The sequence below is a fragment of the Gadus morhua genome, chromosome 1, assembly GCF_902167405.1.
Source record: "Gadus morhua chromosome 1, gadMor3.0, whole genome shotgun sequence".
In the NCBI taxonomy this organism is placed as follows: domain Eukaryota; kingdom Metazoa; phylum Chordata; class Actinopteri; order Gadiformes; family Gadidae; genus Gadus; species Gadus morhua.
In genome coordinates, this window is record NC_044048.1 from 13,545,429 (window position 1) to 13,561,927 (window position 16,499).

A 16,499-nucleotide genomic window follows, 5' to 3' on the forward strand; every position below is an offset into this window, starting at 1 on the left:
CCAGATAAAAGCCTGTGCTGTAGCCCTTCAGTACTTAGACAGTGAAGACAGTAAAACTCTGCCGTCTAAAGCCAGCCCTAAGACTGCAGTCTTGAAAGCCTTTCTCACAGCTTGTGAAGGGAACGTGAACACACAAAGTAAGCCTATTTACTCTTGCATCCCTAAATCAGGAGAATCCGGCACATTGTGTATAGATTAAACCATTCCCTCTTTCTTCTTCTAAAGACTGTCCATTGAGTTCTTACAAAAGTTCTCACCTAACCCTGATTCAACTTGTAATTGTTTATTGAGTTGAAATTTCCCTAAACTGAAATCAAGCTCGATGAAAAAAAAAAAAGCCGTCTTAGCCTCATGCTGTCATCCTGCGAAAAGAACCAATTCCGGACCAAAGCATATAGCATAGCCTCATGGAGCCAGGTTGCTACTTCCACATACCCGTCCTCCAACAAGTCCTGCGTGTGAACCAGACTGTAGGTGTGGATGTCTTAGATTACAGCTTCCCTGTGCACAGTCACTCCTCTGGGGTTTCTTCTTTAATGGTCGTTCACCAAAACACAGTTGGGATAGGATCCTTGTTTTATGCCTGTCAGGCAAACCCTGGGGAATGATGGCGTGTTGCATGAAGATAGAACACACCCCCTCTGTATATGTGTGTATATACATGTATATGTACATATATACGTGTCTATACATATGCATATATGTACACATATATATATAGTGGGGGAAGATATATATATAAACAAATCTGCGCAGGTTTTATACAGCTTTTCCCATTCTGACCTCCTTTTGTCCTTAACCTTGATGGAATTCATAGCAATATTAAGATAACTATTACAAATGCCAAGGGTGTAGAATAATGATGATTGCGTTTTTCATTGAGTCAGAATTTTGGGGGTACTAACTGTGAATGACTAAACTGTGAGTCATCTGAACGGATGAGGAAGGTGTCTGTGCAGATTAATATGTTGAAAAGAACGGGGCGGGGGGAGGGGGGTATTGCCGAATATTTGCTGATTTTATTATTTGATTTGATTTCTTTTCCTTTTCTTTTTTTTACAATGAAAGCCATAGAGTTCATAGAATTGAGGCTGAAGTGAGAGGAGGGTGTTAAGGCACAGACCTTGAAAAGAAAGTCAGGTTCTGTACTTCTAATTAAAAGAAATATGTTGAAGAAAATTGTGGACGTCCTTTTTTTGTAATTTGAAATGATTGAAATAATTGATTGACGGTAGGGTATGGAGCAAACCTTAAATGCACCAATCCAGGAACTAAGTAGATTTGAGGCAGTGGTAATCAGGGTTCATTACTAAAGCACCTTTCTCACGGGGCTGCCAGATGAAGAGAGCTTCCATAATACATGAAGCTAATGGGATCAGACGGGTTGGTATAGCAGCTGGCCAGCTCTGGTGTCTCCACTCTTATCGGATATGCAGCTTAAAGCACTAAGGACTTTGGAGTCATGAATATTTCATATTTGGCTATATAGTTGTATCTAAAAGCAAAAAAATGATGGAAGCAGTTCACTTTTTCACTATTCCATGTTAGCATGACTTTACGTGCCTCCCTTTCTTATGAGTTGTATAAATAAAGTCAAGTTTCAGTATCGATATTAGTATGTAAAATATAAAAGCTTTAAACCGAGACAGTAATCTCCCCAAGGATCTGAAGCTTAAAACCCAAATCAATTTAGATTTAGGTCACTATTAAAGGGCTACATAAGTGTGTCCTGGAATATAGACCACACTATAACACTAACAACATCATAACACAACCACAGATGAATCACACATTTTAGTGATACAAAAACATGAAAACTCTAAAGTCATCTCCACAAACAACCATTAAATCATTACATCATCATGATTTTGCTGGCACACATATAAACAAGGCTTTGAACACGACACTAACAAAGTCCTTCTCCCTCCAGACCTTGGTATGATTGTTTACGCGTATTGCTTTGAGTATAAACGGTCTTGTCTCCCGCTATACTGTCCTGTGCTGAGGCCCAGGGATTCCATCCACACAGGAGAGTCAGGACAGTGCAGTCCCTGAACTGGAGAAACAAATACATTTTGTGTTTATTGCAGATAATTTTAAGTGTAAATATTACTAGAAAGTTGGTTTGTGTCTGTGAGTGTGGGGGTATGTGTGTTCATTGCAAATGTATGTGTCCACATGTACAGAAGTCGCAATGAGTATTTTTATTACTGTGTGTGTGTGTGTGTGTGTGTGTGTGTGTGTGTGTGTGTGTGTGTGTGTGTGTGTGTGTGTGTGTGTGTGTGTGTGTGTGTGTGTGTGTGCATGCGGCGTGAGTGCGTTCATACGTACGTCCACACGTCCACATATATCAACCCAAGTACCTGTCGGTTCATAAAGATGTAGATGATGGGGTTAAACATGGTGCTGCTCTTGGCCAGGAACACGGGTACAGTGGCGATCTGCGGGCTGATGTACAGACTGGGATCCAGCATGACGGTGAGTGCCAGGGCGGCGTAGGGCAGCCACGCTACCAGGAAGGCTAACACCATGAGGGCCACCATGCGTGCCACCTGCAGCTCCACACGGTTGGTACTACCCCCCATGGAGACCTGGAGCCTGGAGACCTGTATGGCCATAGACAAGGCGACGGCTGAAACCTGCCTGTGCAGACTTCACTCAGAGAGAGGGAGCCGAAAATTACACGATTTTGAAACTAAACCACTAAAACCTTGCCCCCTCCCTCCCTGCTCCATCTCTTCTTATGTTTCTATGGCATTGAGAAATGTGGCATTTCACGCACTTGTGATAAACAGGCAAGATGGATTCCCCAAACCAATCATGGAAGAGACGCCCAAATTGTTCTGAAACGAGCTGGGAGCACTCTAATCTAAGTTGGCTCATAGAGAGCCTGGAGCAGCAAATTCAAAACATATCATTTTGTAGACATGGTTTTGCCATATCTAAAAAAATTCAATAAAATATTAGCTCAAATCTAACCTAAATCACTGTAAAAACATGTCTATACGATCCTTTCGTCAAACAACCCTCATCTTAAAGTGCACTCCTCAGGGTCAGCTGCCTCTAATGCCCTACTCCCCTCACTCATCTTCATCCTAAGACCGACCTGTCTCAGGGTCCGCAGGAGCTGGCAGTAGGACAGCAGGATGACAGAGAAGGGCAGGGCAAAGCACAGCAGGAAGTAGATAGCGATGTAGGACATGTTCCCCGAATTCCGGCTGAACCAGTCAGGGGCGCAGGAGGTCTTGACGCCCTCCAGCTGGAAGCTGCCCCAGCCGAACAGCGGCGGCGTGTTCCACAGGAAGGACCACAGCCAAGAGAGCACCACTCCCCCCACCGCATGCCTGCATACATGGGAGAGAACGGGAGAGAGAACTGCCCGTCTGGACACTGTGAGGCTGTAAAGGTCACATGGGTGTCAATACATGTACACATACCTGGTCTGAAACTTGACAGCTCCCATGGGTCGACAGACCACCATGTAGCGCTCCACTGCGATCACAGCCACTGTGCACAGACTCGCTATGCCTGGACAGAAGGGTTGTTTTGATAGATGGACTGGGACGCAGGCTGAAGGACATGCTGAAACTTTCACACGTTTAAGAATTGCTAGATTGTGGCATTAACACTACCAGTGAGTTATGTGAAGAATGTATGAATTCACACTATGCACGATGTGCAAAGGGCAGACAGTATTGTATAAATAGGGTTGTATTAATTGTACACATTATTATAAAAAATGTATAGTATTGAACTAAATGTACATACGATTGTATTAAATGTATATAGCAATTTATTAAATGTATTTGTATTGTATCAAATGTATATAGTATTATAATGATATAACATTTAAAAAGCCCAGACTTACCGAAGAAGGCCACAGCGAAGCCCTCCAGCACGCAGCCCAGCCGGCCCATGCTGAAGTAGCCCATGGCGTTGGCCACGGTGGTGGGCACGCCTCCGAACGCAGCGCAGCCCAGGTCGCACACGGCCAGGTTCACCAGGGCGTAGCTCAGGGGCTGCCGCTGCTGCCGGTGTTTCACCGACACCACCACCACCAGTAGGTTGAGAAGGATCCCCGCTGCCGAGACCAACCCCATGAGCACGGCCAGAGCAGTGTAGGCGCTGGGAGACAGAAGAGGAGGCTCCTCGGTGCCGTAGGGCCACGAAGAGTTTGGCTGGAGGCTGAGGACGACCTGTAGCGGTTCCATGGTGTTCGTTGGGCTCTTACCCTCCCTCGGGTCTGAGATCGGTAGGTTAGGGGCGGTGAGGGAGATACCCGAGGCACTAAAAAGTACGCCAAAGTATCTCTCGGTATCTCAACACTCAAGCATTCATGAGTCCCTTGTTGATCCTGAAGCAAGCTTCAGATGCATGGCTGAGACTGAAACATTTGGTCAGGAGCTGAGAAAAGGGACCAACAATGTATCCACTTGACTCAATGATAAAGACAGATGAGAGAAGGGGGAATACCACCAAACAATGGTTTGATACACCTTGTAGTGCCTCTTAAAGCCTTTAACAAGAGAAGGAGATCAGTGCAGACCACCTAATAAAGAGGATAAGAAGAGAAGGGCTCAAAGTCATGATATTTAATGCACATAAATGTAATCCTCAAATCCGGATTGTGAGAGAATAACTTACTGTGAGTGTCATATGCTTGAAAGCACTGCACTTTCCTTGATTACTGGGGCCACAGCTGCCGTGGTATAGGAGGTGTTTAATTATCAAGTGCTTGTCTGTCAGACTTAATGCACTAAATTACAGTGTTCATGCGTTTGGCGTTGGTGATGTGGTATCATGGCCTTGATAGGCTAAAGGAGTACGGTTGATGAGCAGTTATAGCCTAAACCACATGTCAAATATTTTTGAGACTTCAGTTAGCTATTCTATATGGTGTTGAGATGATGGTTATAATTCTAATTTATTTATTTATTGGAAAGGTGCAGTTGACCATCTTATTCAGGATTGGGCATCTGCAATAATAATCCCAACAATAAATTGTATTGAATCTTGAATCAAAATGATATGGCATAATTTAACATAAGATAAAGATACTACTATCCAGGCAAATTTAAAGATAATATTGAAGTTGATCTGCTTTAATTGATTTTTAAAATTGTACCCATAACCAACATACATTACATTCACTTCAGTGTGTTAATATTTTTTCCTATTTGCTATTGAAATATATTTTCGATGTTTATATTATTCAGTATATACGACAGATGGCGGTATATCACAACTGGAGCACTTCTTCTGAACCAGAACATCTCGGGAAAGGTAGGAGCCATGTTCGAAATGTCAAAATGTTTTCAGGCCTTTTTTTCTTACTTAAACACATATATTTAATTATACTGAAACCTCGAAGGCAAATCAAATTGCCTTACAAAAATAGACCTGCTGTATTTCTTAGAACTCGGTAGTGTGTTCATACAACTCTCAGCCACTAGATGGCGGTAGATAAATACCACCATCCTTGTTAAAGCTTGGTCCTTTGACCCGTAAACAGTCGAGTCAAGATGGCAGCGTGCGTGAGAAAAGCCGCTCATGATATAGATGCGAGAAGCCGGACTGATGATGTCCTCTTATCCGAGGGAATCGACTTTAATTCTTTGCTGTTGTCCACCCCAGTACTCGAGGGACTTTCTGCGTCGGGATTTCAGAAACCATCACCGATTCAGCTCAAGGCAATCCCACTTGGTCGCTGTGGTCTTGGTGCGTGTAACACATCCCAACTGTTTATTAACGTGCAGCCCACCTACCAATAATGCTTTATTTGACATTAATACGTTTATGTCATGTTTTAGATTTGATCGTACAAGCGAAATCAGGCACAGGGAAGACATGTGTCTTCAGCACCATTGCACTGGATTCACTGATCCTGGAAAATGTCACCACTCAAGTTAGGTGACTTGAATCATAGAAAAACACTACTGCTAATCATATTTCATTCTATCTAAATATGAGCTGAATTAGCTTTTCGTATTATGCATTTCACCGGGTAACTTGTTGTACCTCCAGGTTTTGGTACTGGCTCCGACCCGGGAGATAGCTGTTCAGATCCATTCAGTGTTGATGGCCATCGGCAGTGCCATGGAAGGTCTGCAGTGTCATGTCTTTATAGGCGGCACGGCAGTGAGCCAGGATAAAATCAACCTGAAGAAGTGTCACATTGCAGTGGGCTCCCCAGGTCGGTGGCGAAACAGTTCAGTGAATGACAACACAACTTCATTACATGCCATGCTAAAGAGATGCATTACTTATTACAACTGTATTCTGTTTGGTCAACAGGCCGTATCAAGCAGTTGATAGAGTTGGGGATGTTGTCTACAGCCAGCATTAGGCTCTTTGTCCTGGATGAGGCTGACAAACTGCTGGAGGAGGGCAGTTTCCAGGAACAAATCAAGTAATATGAATTGTAATGGGTGTGCTTGCACACTGTCCATGCACTATTACCCAGATTAAATGCTGTTATCTAAATTAAGTGATATCATCACTGACCCTTTCACTTGCCTACTTTCTCAGTACCATTTTTAAACGTGTGTTTGTACATGCTGCGTCTCACACACTGCCTTGTTCCCCCAGTTGGATATTTTCCTCTCTACCAGCGAACAAACAGATGCTTGCCCTTTCTGCCACCTACCCAGAATCCCTTGCACAACACCTGTCCAACTACATGAGCGAGCCCACTTTTGTTCGACTCAACCCCAAAGACCCTAGTCTTAAAGGTAATGGCGGTTTTAAAATGTAACTTTTTAAAATGTGTTAAAGTAACAGCTGTTTGACTAACTACTGTGAACAGCTGTGCTCCGAATCACATGGTTAACATATTAACCTTTTTAACTGTATGTCAAGATGCATTATTTACAGCTACAGTCATTTGTTTTACCATTTATTAATTTGACTTTGGATGCCCCCTCCAGGTTTGAGGCAGTATTACAAGCTTGTGAACTCGCATGCTCATGCACATAAGGTCTTTGAGGAGAAAGTCCTGCATTTGCTTGAGCTCTTCAGCAAAGTACCTTTCAACCAAGCACTTGTTTTCTCCAATCTACATTCAAGGTAGTTATTTCAATGTTGTCTCTCAAAGTGTCTCATAAGTAAATGGAAAAGTAGCAAATGATTTTGAATCATCTCTTGGAAACTATACTAACTGTTGTTCTTGTTTTTGCAGGGCTCAACACCTGGCAGACATTTTGTCCTCTAAAGGCCTCCCTGCGGTCTGTATCTCAGGTGAGAAGAAAGTTTGATAAAGTAATTTTTTTTTATCTACACATTGCTACACTCTGCCGTATTTTGTACTGACTTGATGAATTTATCCTCTCTGAATGAAGGCCTGTACTCATAATAGTCATTAAATAAATAACTTGTTTCTGTTTGTCATGTGATGAAACCGTTTGCTGCGATTGGTGCAGGTGGGCTAACTCAAGACCAGAGGTTGGAGGCCATGTCCAAACTGAAACAATATCAGTGTAGAGTACTCATCTCTACTGATCTGGTGAGAAACACACAATAACACTTTTTTTGCGTGGAAAATTGCATACAATTATATACGTTGTTTTTGTACTTGCATCATGTCAGCAGAGCTCTTAAATTCTCTCTGTTAATCCTAAAACGGATCACAAGATATTTTATGGGACTACAACACTAAGTTACACACACATTGATTCACAGATGAACTGGACACGATCAATCATAGCATGATCATGTCTGGCGACCTTTTTTAGAACAAGGACGTTTTAGTTTACATCATTTCAACAATCAATTCACTCCACTAGATAGGTTTAGTACTGCGTTGTTCAACTTTTTAGTATGACTGACCTCCCCTGCTCTGCTCAGACCGCCCGGGGTATCGATGCGGAGAAGGTGAACCTGGTTATAAACCTTGATATCCCCAAGGACTGGGAAACGTACATGCATCGCATTGGACGGGCCGGCCGCTATGGTTAGTTTCCCTCAACCTGGTACACGCATGTTACTATAGTAATGATTAATTGGATTACTCGAATGTAATTCATTATGTTTATTTAAAAAAAAATGTTGGGTTTACATTAAATTAATTGTTTTGCAACGCGCATTGGATTAGACTGATCTGTTGACCTTGTTTGGATAATCTGTCCGACCTTACAGAAGGTCAAGAGTCTCTTACCAATCATCTACATTAGGTTTCCTAATTATCTGGAGGCTCTTGTTCCCTCCCGCGGCGACATCCTCATAATCAGTACGCTCTTTGTTGACAGGGACTCAGGGGCTGGCGGTGACATACTGTTGCCATGGTGAGGAGGAGAACAAGATGATGGCTATTGCTCAAAAGTGCAACCTGAAATTGTCCATGCTGCCATGTGAGTGTGGAATCATATTTTTTTGTCTTGTGTTTTTATTAGAGCTGTCAGTTAAACGCGTTATTAACGGCGTTAACGCAAACCAAATTTAACGGCGTTAAATTTTTTATCGCGCGATTAACGCAATTATTTTATAAAAACAAAAAAATGATTTTTTTTTTTTTTTTTTTTCTTTGGCTCAAAACAAAGAAGCAGTAGCCTGACTGCTATGTTCAAATGACATTTGTTCAAAGCAGTCGTTTAATTGCACTATAGGCTCTTTTTTTGTATCGTCCTGTTTTGATCAGTGTATATGCCAATGTTGTTATCAATAAAAAATCATTTGCACAAGGCAAGCCGATGCACTTCACCATGTTGATAAGAGAATTAAAATGAGAAGAATTATGGGACAAAAAAATCAAGGGATATTTAGCATAGAAAAATAATTTGCGATTAATCGCGATTAATTAGAGTTAACTATGACATTAATGCGATTAATCACGATTAAATATTTTAATCGCTTGACAGCTCTAGTTTTTATACATGTGAATACATTAGATACATTTGAACAACAAACTGCCTAATGTTGATTCAGCATGCTTGTTCAAAAATACAATTAAGTTAATGGTCATTTTGGTGACCATTAACGAGTGTCCCAGCACTGGTTTGTAACGCTCCGTGTCTTCAGCCCCAATAGAACCAGGGTTGATGGAGGAGTCGTGCGACTGGGGCGTCAGCGTGGAGGCCTCCACACTGGGGCCGACATCCCAACTCTTCCCCAAGCAAGAGAAGAAGAAGAACAGGAAGGCTCCTGACGTTCCTGTCGCCACCGCCGCCGCCTCCTCCAGTGACCAGGAGGCCTCCTCCACGTCCTCGGCTCCACCCAGGGACCCTGGTCCAGGCGAGCGTTGGCCCAAGAAGAGCCGTGCTCCGCCCGAGCCAAGAAGAGAGAAAGTGGAGGAGAGCCGTCCCAAACCGGCGCGTCCCATCAAGCACGCAGCAGCCCCCCAAGCCAGGCATACGCCAGCCCCCCAAGCCCCCCAAGGCCCCACTCGTAAGGAGCTCCAAGAGGCCCTCCCTAAGATCCCGCCCCTCAGCTCCTTCAAGAACCTGAGCCACAGCCTCATGACCCTGGAGGAGGCGGAGCTAGACTTCCAAGCCTTCATCTCCGAGGGCCCGGGGAGGTCGGTGGAGGTCATCAGGCAGTTCAAAGGTCAGAACGACGACGGCCAGCCGAGTATGCACACCGAGTCACACGTGCTCCACGACGACGAGGACAACGCACTGAAGCGCTCGCTGCAGAGCGGCGGCCGCGCCGCAGCGCCGGCGCCACGCAGGACGCCGCCGCCGCGCAGGACGCCGCCCGTCAAGATGGAGGTCGACCCCGCCCATCGGAGGTCTGGCTCTGGGTCTTCAAGCTCGTCCTCGTCCTCCTCATCCTCCTCGGATGATGACGACGAAGGCATGGAGGAGGAGCGGCCCAAAGCGAAGGCTCCGCCGCGCTCGGGCTCGTCCCAGACCGACGCACGGCAGAGGTCCCAAGCCGAGCCCGGTCCCAATAAAAGCAAGGCTCAGGTTCCCGCCCTCCCGCCAACAGCGTCCCATCGGACAAGTCGCACACCACACGGGGGCGCCCTCGAGCGAGAAAAACCCGCACGAGGGGGTCACCCGGTCCCGTGGAGGGAGGAGAGGAGCCGGGCTGACCCGTCCCGAGAGGGCAGGGGGGCGGACGGCGCGGTGGGGAGGAAGGAGCAGAGGGTCTGCGATAAGAGGAGACGGGATGACGAGGGAAGGGAGGAGATCATGGAAGGGCAGCCGAGAGGGGAAGGTAGTAGTAGTAGTGAAGAAGAGGAGGAAGAGGAGTGGTCGAATGCCGACGACTGGCGAGCCTATTACAGATCCTGGGAGCAGTACTACGAAGCCATGGCTTGCCATCCTCAGCCCGGTTACCATAGCTACTACAGCCAAGCCAACAGCTGGATGGCAGCATATCGCATGAATACAGTCTACATTAACGAGCTCCTTAAACACTGATCTGGAAACTGCATGGGTGGTCTTTCAATACTTGCAGAATAACTGGGGGAAATAAAGTTATTGTAACACAATGTAACAACTTAACCACATTTTGTTATACGGAAATCCACTGTTGGTATTGATATCTGGCTTAAAGTGTGTAATTGATAAGGGCATCCCGTTTCCAAAGTTTCCAAGTTTCCAAAAATGTAATGAAATTTGCTCATTGGTGATGCCATGACATTTATTCAAAACAAAAATGCTAAAGCTAATCAATCTATAAGTATGTAATAATATGGTTGTGTATCATTTGTGCTTTTCTAATAAAGACAATGCAAGACTGGTTAAATTGTAAAAAAGTCAAATCAATCATTTGTAAAGATCTACAGAGTGCAATAGTCCAGGGAGGAAATTATTTCAACATGTCCTTCTGCCGGACATCGTCGATCAAGGTCGGAACACTCAAGTGCACCCTGAACACGCGGCTAATCAGCGTTACCACTCACTTCACACAATCAGCCTCCGGCTGCCGTGTGCCCTTGAGCGCGCTCGGGATATATCAGGGTGCGCGCTAAAGTGTAAATCACCAGGTAGTTGTGCCTTCTCTGGTCAGAGCCCGATGGCAGGGGTGATAGGACGGAGACTCAGAGCTGAATTTATTTGTGTCTTCAACTTGTTTTAACACTCCGGATAAGCGTCATCATGACTGGATCTGCTCACCAGTTAGGCCTGCTGCACTAATTGTGGACATGTGCATAACTTAATTAAAAAAAATGCGCTGATAAAGTAACTATGGCTTCGCACACTTGTTGGAACGAAACCGCCTCGCAGCAGGAAAGCGAGGTGAATCCCGCGTTCCTGGTGCTCAACTGCGTCATCCTCTCGCTCACCTTCGTCCTGGGCTTGCCTGCCAACCTGTTGGTTTGCTGGGTGGTGTTCAGAAACCAAAACCTCCAGACCTCTAACAACGCGCTGCTGGTCAGCCTGGCGGCCAGCGACCTCCTGAAGTGCTCCGTGGACACGCCGCTTTTCCTCTTCTCCTTCCTCAGCTACGGGAGACACCCGGAGGTGTCCGTGTCCCTGTGCGCCGTGCAGCGCTTCTCATACGCGCTGTGCAGCTGCGTTCAGCTCCTCACACTGGTCAGCATCAGCGTGGAGCGGTACCAAGCCATCGCCTTCCCCTTCCGGACGCAACGGAGGAAAACCAGGGTGTGCATTTGGATCCCGTCCATCTGGGTCTGCGGCGTCCTCTTAGCCGTCGTATCGCTGGCTCTCTCAAAACAGGAGCTGTATCACATGCTCTGCCGCCGGTACCCTTGGGGGGATGTGCCCGTTGAGACTCTCCGATCTACGGATCCGTTCGGGGCCTATGTCCTGGTGCCTGTGTGGGGTTTCTCCTTGACCCTGATCGTTATTTACTACGCGCGAATATTCAAAGTAGTCCGGCAACACCGAAAGCGAGTCTACGACAACGGGATCCAGCTGAGGCCAACAACGAAACAGGTGTGGAGGTGGTTCAGCTTCGCGGCTTCAGAACCGGGACCAGCTCCTCGTCGTACTCCTCCTCAGCGCCATCACCTCAAGCTGCTCCCGGCAATGTGTCGGCCTGCGTCCTGCAGCACGCCGCCGACCAGCCGTCTGATCACCGTGGCCGAGGCGAGGACGTCCCGGGTCATCAAGGGGAAGCCCCCGCGGAGCCCCCTTCCGGAGATCGCAGGAGCGGTTTGTATTCTGACGCCCCTGGCGAGAGAGCGCGGGAAGAAACGGATGGAGGGGAAGCTGGCGCAGCGCTTCGGGTACATCATCATCGTTTTCACTCTGTTCTGGGTGCCCATGGTTGTGACCCTTTTGATGAACATCACCTCGTGGCAGAACACCAACTCAGTGAGTAGTGTCACCGTCCGTTCCTAGCTTGTTCGGAATCCTTCTATTAATCTCGCCTATTTTACAAATAAACTTCAATCCAACACGTTTTCGATAATACGTATTGTATTCCCTTCTGTGTGAAGCTGAAACATCTCTTTTCAAATCCCTAACTGTTGCTTTGCGTGCTTGTTGCTCGCCCCCTGCAGCTGGCAGTGGAGCTGGAGACATCTGCCATGGTGCTGACCAGCGTGCCGGCCGCTGTAGACCCGCTCATCTACACCATGGTGACCCGGCAGTTCCGCTCCGAGCTGAATAAGATCCTCTCCTCGCTGTCGGTCTTTCCGCGGAAGTTTAAGGGTTGAACGACCTGTTTTTAATTCACATTATGCATTGACTTAGGCTACGTCTAGTTTAGTCTGCACCTCTTCTACTGAGACAGAGTGGCTGCTGTTGCAATCATCATATGATTGCTGAGGGCAATCATATGATGACCGTAACTCTCTCTCTCTCTCTCTCTCTCTCTCTCTCTCTCTCTCTCTCTCTCTCTCTCTCTCTCTCTCTCTCTCTCTCTCTCTCTCTCTCTCTCTCTCTCTCTCTCTCTCTCTCTCTCTCTCTCTCTCTCTCTCTCTCTCTCTCTCTCTCTCTCTCTCTCTCTCTCTCTCTCTCTCTCTCTCTCTCTCTCTCTCTCTCTCTCTCTCTCTCTCTCTCTCTCTCTCTCTCTCTCTCTCTCTCTCTCACACACACACACACACACACACACACACACACACACACACAGAGTTGTTGGGATGACTATAACATTAAATAGAGGCCACAGAATATGTATTTATGGCAGATATATATGTTTTATCAGGCGTTTCACAGTTGGGACACAAGACAAGGTCATAAATAATATCCAACACCTGACAAAATACGACAGCAGTTACCTCAACAACAACAACAACAACAGGGGGCAGGAGAGAAAAAGCGGGAAAAGTATAAAAGAGGAGAAAAAAGATATGACACAGAGCATCGAGAACGAGGGAGAGGGCGATGGAAGGAGGGAAGGCGACAGTTGGAAGGGAGGGAATAGACAACCAAACACGATCACAGAGACCTCCTTTCTGCTTGAAAAGAAACCAAGGGGGGGGGGGGACATAACCGGCTGCACTAAGGCTGAAATAAATCTGTATTGCGGCGTGCAGAACGTAAAAAGAGGCCTTTAAGCCACTGCTGTTGAGACGAGAACCCGACAGACGCAGAGCCCTGCTCCCGTGACGACACGCGGCCTAGGCAGCAGATGGGGAGGTGGATACCCACGGTTCTGTTGTTATAATAAAGCTCATGTGCTCTGTAAGCTGACCCACCTGCCTGTGCTTGTTTTCATTGATGTTGGGAAAAAGTTCACTTTGAATCCCTTTGACTCCATTTTTTTAACGTTTACACCAATACAAGCCCTCAAATGATGATTTTGTAACTGGTGGTCTGACCTAGGAGTCCACTTCTGCACAACACAAAGCCAGCTGACTTGTCAACTGTATGCCATCAGTCCCGCGTCCGCATGGCCACCATGATGGGATTCCACTTGAAACGCTAAGGCGGCCGATGGGCTAACTGAGTGTCGTTTAACTTTAGTTAGAAATGATGGTAACGGTCTGTTTCTGGGGTGGGGCTGGGGGGAGACTGGGTAAATGCTGGTCTAGTCACATGGCGGTGGTGCAGGGATACAAGCCTGTACACTGAAAACCCTACAGAACATACACGCATGCACGCACACACACGCGCGCATACACACAGACACACAATGTACTCCGGAGCAAAGGGGAGCTTTTGTGGGATCATCCGCCTTAGACCCTGCCTTCCCCTTTCCGCTCTGTGGTCGCCAGCCGACCGTGGCTTCAAGTTCTTCGGGAACAAAATCAAATAGAAAATCCACTGAGGAATTAAGACAATTCTCTGGAGACACTGAGAACAAAAAAAAACAACTCACAAACAGAGTTTGCTAACCACATAGTGTACACATACTTAACAATTCTGGGCCAACTATAAAGTCAACAAAACAAAACAAATGCCTGCTTACTCTTGAGGAACGATTGACGTCTAGGACACCTACGCAAAGCAAACTGTTATCACACAGGACAGGGGACAGGGGGGGGGGGGGGGGGGGGGGGTCGGGTCGGAACAGGGCAACAACAAGAGAGAGATCAGAAGAGAACGAGTGAAAGAGAAAGAGAGGACAGCTTCACTGGTCTGCCAGATGATGGCCAAATATTACAAAATATTCTATTAACAATATTCACAAAAGAATCCAGGCTCAGGACAGTTCAATGTCGGAAATTCTCAGCAAACACCTTGTGCTTTTATTCAATAGTGGTGGCTTTAGTTGAACTTGTACCGTTTTTTTGGTTTGCTTATAAGAGAATTGGGTACTGTTGAGGTCCGTGGCACTGCGAAGGCCGAGAAAAGTCAGCAAAAGAAAAATTAAATAAGAAGGGAAGATAAATAGATCCCTTTTTTTATTGACTCAAACTAAACAGGCACATTTTGTGTAAAAAGGCTTGTAGCTGAGAATTTTGGACAGATACGTGTACGATGAACGTTCAGAGTGGCAGCTGTACCATGAGCCAGAGAAACTTCCAGAAGTACTCACGTCTCTGATATCTTACACACAAAGGATACATGTGTGCCTGACACACACTCACATGCACACACACGTACACTGACAAAACATAGACAATCACCCACACCTACACCCAAACCTTCTAGCCACAAGATTGATCACAATTCATCTCCCCAGCATACATTCATGAAAGCATACGCATTCAACTACTTCATAAGTTTCACCTCTTTTGAATCACATTTTTTGTGCCCGAGTGGATTTGATATTGATGTAATATTTCACCACAAAGAGAATGGTGGCATAATTCATCCATCAAAAGCTTAGCAGACCGGAATGAAACATCATACCAAAAGTTATGTCGGTGGAAAAAGTTTCTCATAGTCTGCTTCTAAGTCTATTCTTTTTTTTCAGAGGTTTTTTCAATAGCTTTTTCCTGTTATCTCCTTCTAGAAAAAACATACATATATATTTCTTTTTTTAAAACTGAAACCAAATCATTAAAGGTGCTATGTGCACAGTGACACATTACATACAGATCTCTGATCTGTTAAACACTCACACAACCCTTTGCCGGAATCCCAAATCAAACAGGTTTGCTGTTTTTTTCTTGACAACTGCACACACACGCACACACACACACACACGCGCGCACGCACGCACGCACGCACGCACGCACGCACGCACGCACGCACGCACGCACGCACGCACGCACGCACACACACACACACACACACACACACACACACACACACACACACACACACACACACACACACACACACACACACACAAGCACACAGACAAACACGCACACACGCACAAGCCGGCCTCAACCAATCAAAAACAGACTGTATCTAAAAATTGTCCACCATCCGCACGGGGAGTGCATGTCATTGTACTACATGTCCAGGAGATGGCAGTCTCCACCTTGGTCAGATTTGCGTCCTCTGAATGAGCTTCTACTAGTCCATCCGATTCCGGTCCGCTGTCCCTCAACCCTAAGTCTTATTCCATAGTCTTTTTTATTCTAATGTCATCCCGTCCTCCTGAGCCTGCGTGACCCGTGTGAGCCCGGCTCAGTCTTCACAGCGCGGACACCTTGACAATGTTCTGGTGGTGGGCGGGGACCGCCGGCGGCTGAGCGTCCCCCTCCGGGCTGTTTGCCGCCGGCGGCGTCGGAATGCTGATGATCGCCGTGGTGACCTTGCCCCCGCTCTGGCAGTTGAGCGGATGTTGCTCTTCCAGGCGCATGTTGAGGCTGGAGCGACTGCGGCGGAAACAGAAGAAGAAGAAGAAGAAGAAGAAGAAGAAGAAGAAGAGAATTTACATGAGGTTTGACCTGTAGGATTCTAGGTGGATGGGTTGAAACAAACTCCATTCCAGCCAATTTGGGTGTTGAGCAAGCAACTGCTTAGACTAACGGTGTGTTCGAAACCGCGTACTTGCTTACTACACCTACTAACTATGGCTGCGTTCACATCTAGCGTTTTTTTAAATCTGCCAGCGCTTGTTTGACATTATATTCCTATGGAGCAGAGCGTTTCTGGAAAAAGTCACGGCCGCTTTTTTAAACGCCTCTCCCAGCGTTTTTTTTCTGCCATACGGAGCGTTGAAAAAAGTTCAACTTTCAGGAAGAAAGCGGCCGACGTCAGGCGTCTTTTGGGCAACTGACCAATCACAAGCGGAACATTGACACT

At 46.3% G+C, this 16,499-nt stretch overlaps 4 protein-coding genes across 6 annotated transcripts in view; 2 read left to right on the forward strand and 2 right to left on the reverse strand.

Annotated features, from left to right (window-relative positions):
- Positions 1-586: 586 nt before the first annotated feature.
- Positions 587-4,904, reverse strand: LOC115549362 (parapinopsin-like). The gene is made up of 5 exons (XM_030364508.1): positions 3,869-4,904; positions 3,438-3,528; positions 3,107-3,344; positions 2,364-2,606; positions 587-2,056 (listed from the first exon to the last, which is right to left on the reverse strand). The coding sequence occupies exons 1-5, from the start codon at positions 4,209-4,211 to the stop codon at positions 1,907-1,909; spliced, it is 1,065 nt and encodes a 354-aa protein (XP_030220368.1). The 5' UTR covers positions 4,212-4,904; the 3' UTR covers positions 587-1,906.
- A 588-nt stretch (positions 4,905-5,492) lies between these two features.
- On the forward strand, positions 5,493-10,680 carry ddx20 (DEAD (Asp-Glu-Ala-Asp) box polypeptide 20). The gene is made up of 11 exons (XM_030362372.1): positions 5,493-5,718; positions 5,811-5,905; positions 6,025-6,193; positions 6,295-6,409; positions 6,589-6,731; positions 6,927-7,065; positions 7,178-7,236; positions 7,419-7,501; positions 7,843-7,948; positions 8,244-8,345; positions 9,013-10,680. The coding sequence occupies exons 1-11, from the start codon at positions 5,523-5,525 to the stop codon at positions 10,356-10,358; spliced, it is 2,553 nt and encodes an 850-aa protein (XP_030218232.1). The 5' UTR covers positions 5,493-5,522; the 3' UTR covers positions 10,359-10,680.
- Positions 10,681-10,937: 257 nt separating this feature from the next.
- On the forward strand, positions 10,938-12,729 carry LOC115547878 (D(3) dopamine receptor-like). The gene is made up of 2 exons (XM_030362385.1): positions 10,938-12,221; positions 12,410-12,729. Exons 1-2 carry the CDS (start codon positions 11,130-11,132, stop codon positions 12,563-12,565), a joined length of 1,248 nt encoding a protein of 415 aa, XP_030218245.1. The 5' UTR covers positions 10,938-11,129; the 3' UTR covers positions 12,566-12,729.
- Positions 12,730-15,566: 2,837 nt separating this feature from the next.
- The window catches only part of kcnd3 (potassium voltage-gated channel, Shal-related subfamily, member 3), a 98,099-nt gene continuing 97,166 nt past the window's right edge, over positions 15,567-16,499 (reverse strand). For all 3 annotated transcript variants that reach the window (XM_030367917.1, XM_030367926.1, XM_030367908.1), the window contains one exon: positions 15,567-16,069. In XM_030367917.1, coding sequence (XP_030223777.1) covers positions 15,886-16,069 — 184 coding nt within the window. In that variant the 3' untranslated portion in view covers positions 15,567-15,885. The remainder of the gene's footprint in view (positions 16,070-16,499) is intronic.

Coding starts and splice junctions, on each gene's coding strand:
- LOC115549362 (XM_030364508.1), bottom strand. CDS start 4,211: ATGGAACCGCTACAGGTCGTCCTCAGCCTCCAGCCAAACTCTTCGTGG. Junction 3,529..3,868: donor CTTCGCTGTGGCCTTCTTCG/GTAAGTCTGGGC, acceptor CCTTCTGTCCAG/GCATAGCGAGTCTGTGCACA. Junction 3,345..3,437: donor GCTGTCAAGTTTCAGACCAG/GTATGTGTACAT, acceptor CCATGTATGCAG/GCATGCGGTGGGGGGAGTGG.
- ddx20 (XM_030362372.1), top strand. CDS start 5,523: ATGGCAGCGTGCGTGAGAAAAGCCGCTCATGATATAGATGCGAGAAGC. Junction 5,906..6,024: donor TGGAAAATGTCACCACTCAA/GTTAGGTGACTT, acceptor TTGTACCTCCAG/GTTTTGGTACTGGCTCCGAC. Junction 7,949..8,243: donor TGGACGGGCCGGCCGCTATG/GTTAGTTTCCCT, acceptor CTTTGTTGACAG/GGACTCAGGGGCTGGCGGTG.
- LOC115547878 (XM_030362385.1), top strand. CDS start 11,130: ATGGCTTCGCACACTTGTTGGAACGAAACCGCCTCGCAGCAGGAAAGC. Junction 12,222..12,409: donor CGTGGCAGAACACCAACTCA/GTGAGTAGTGTC, acceptor CGCCCCCTGCAG/CTGGCAGTGGAGCTGGAGAC.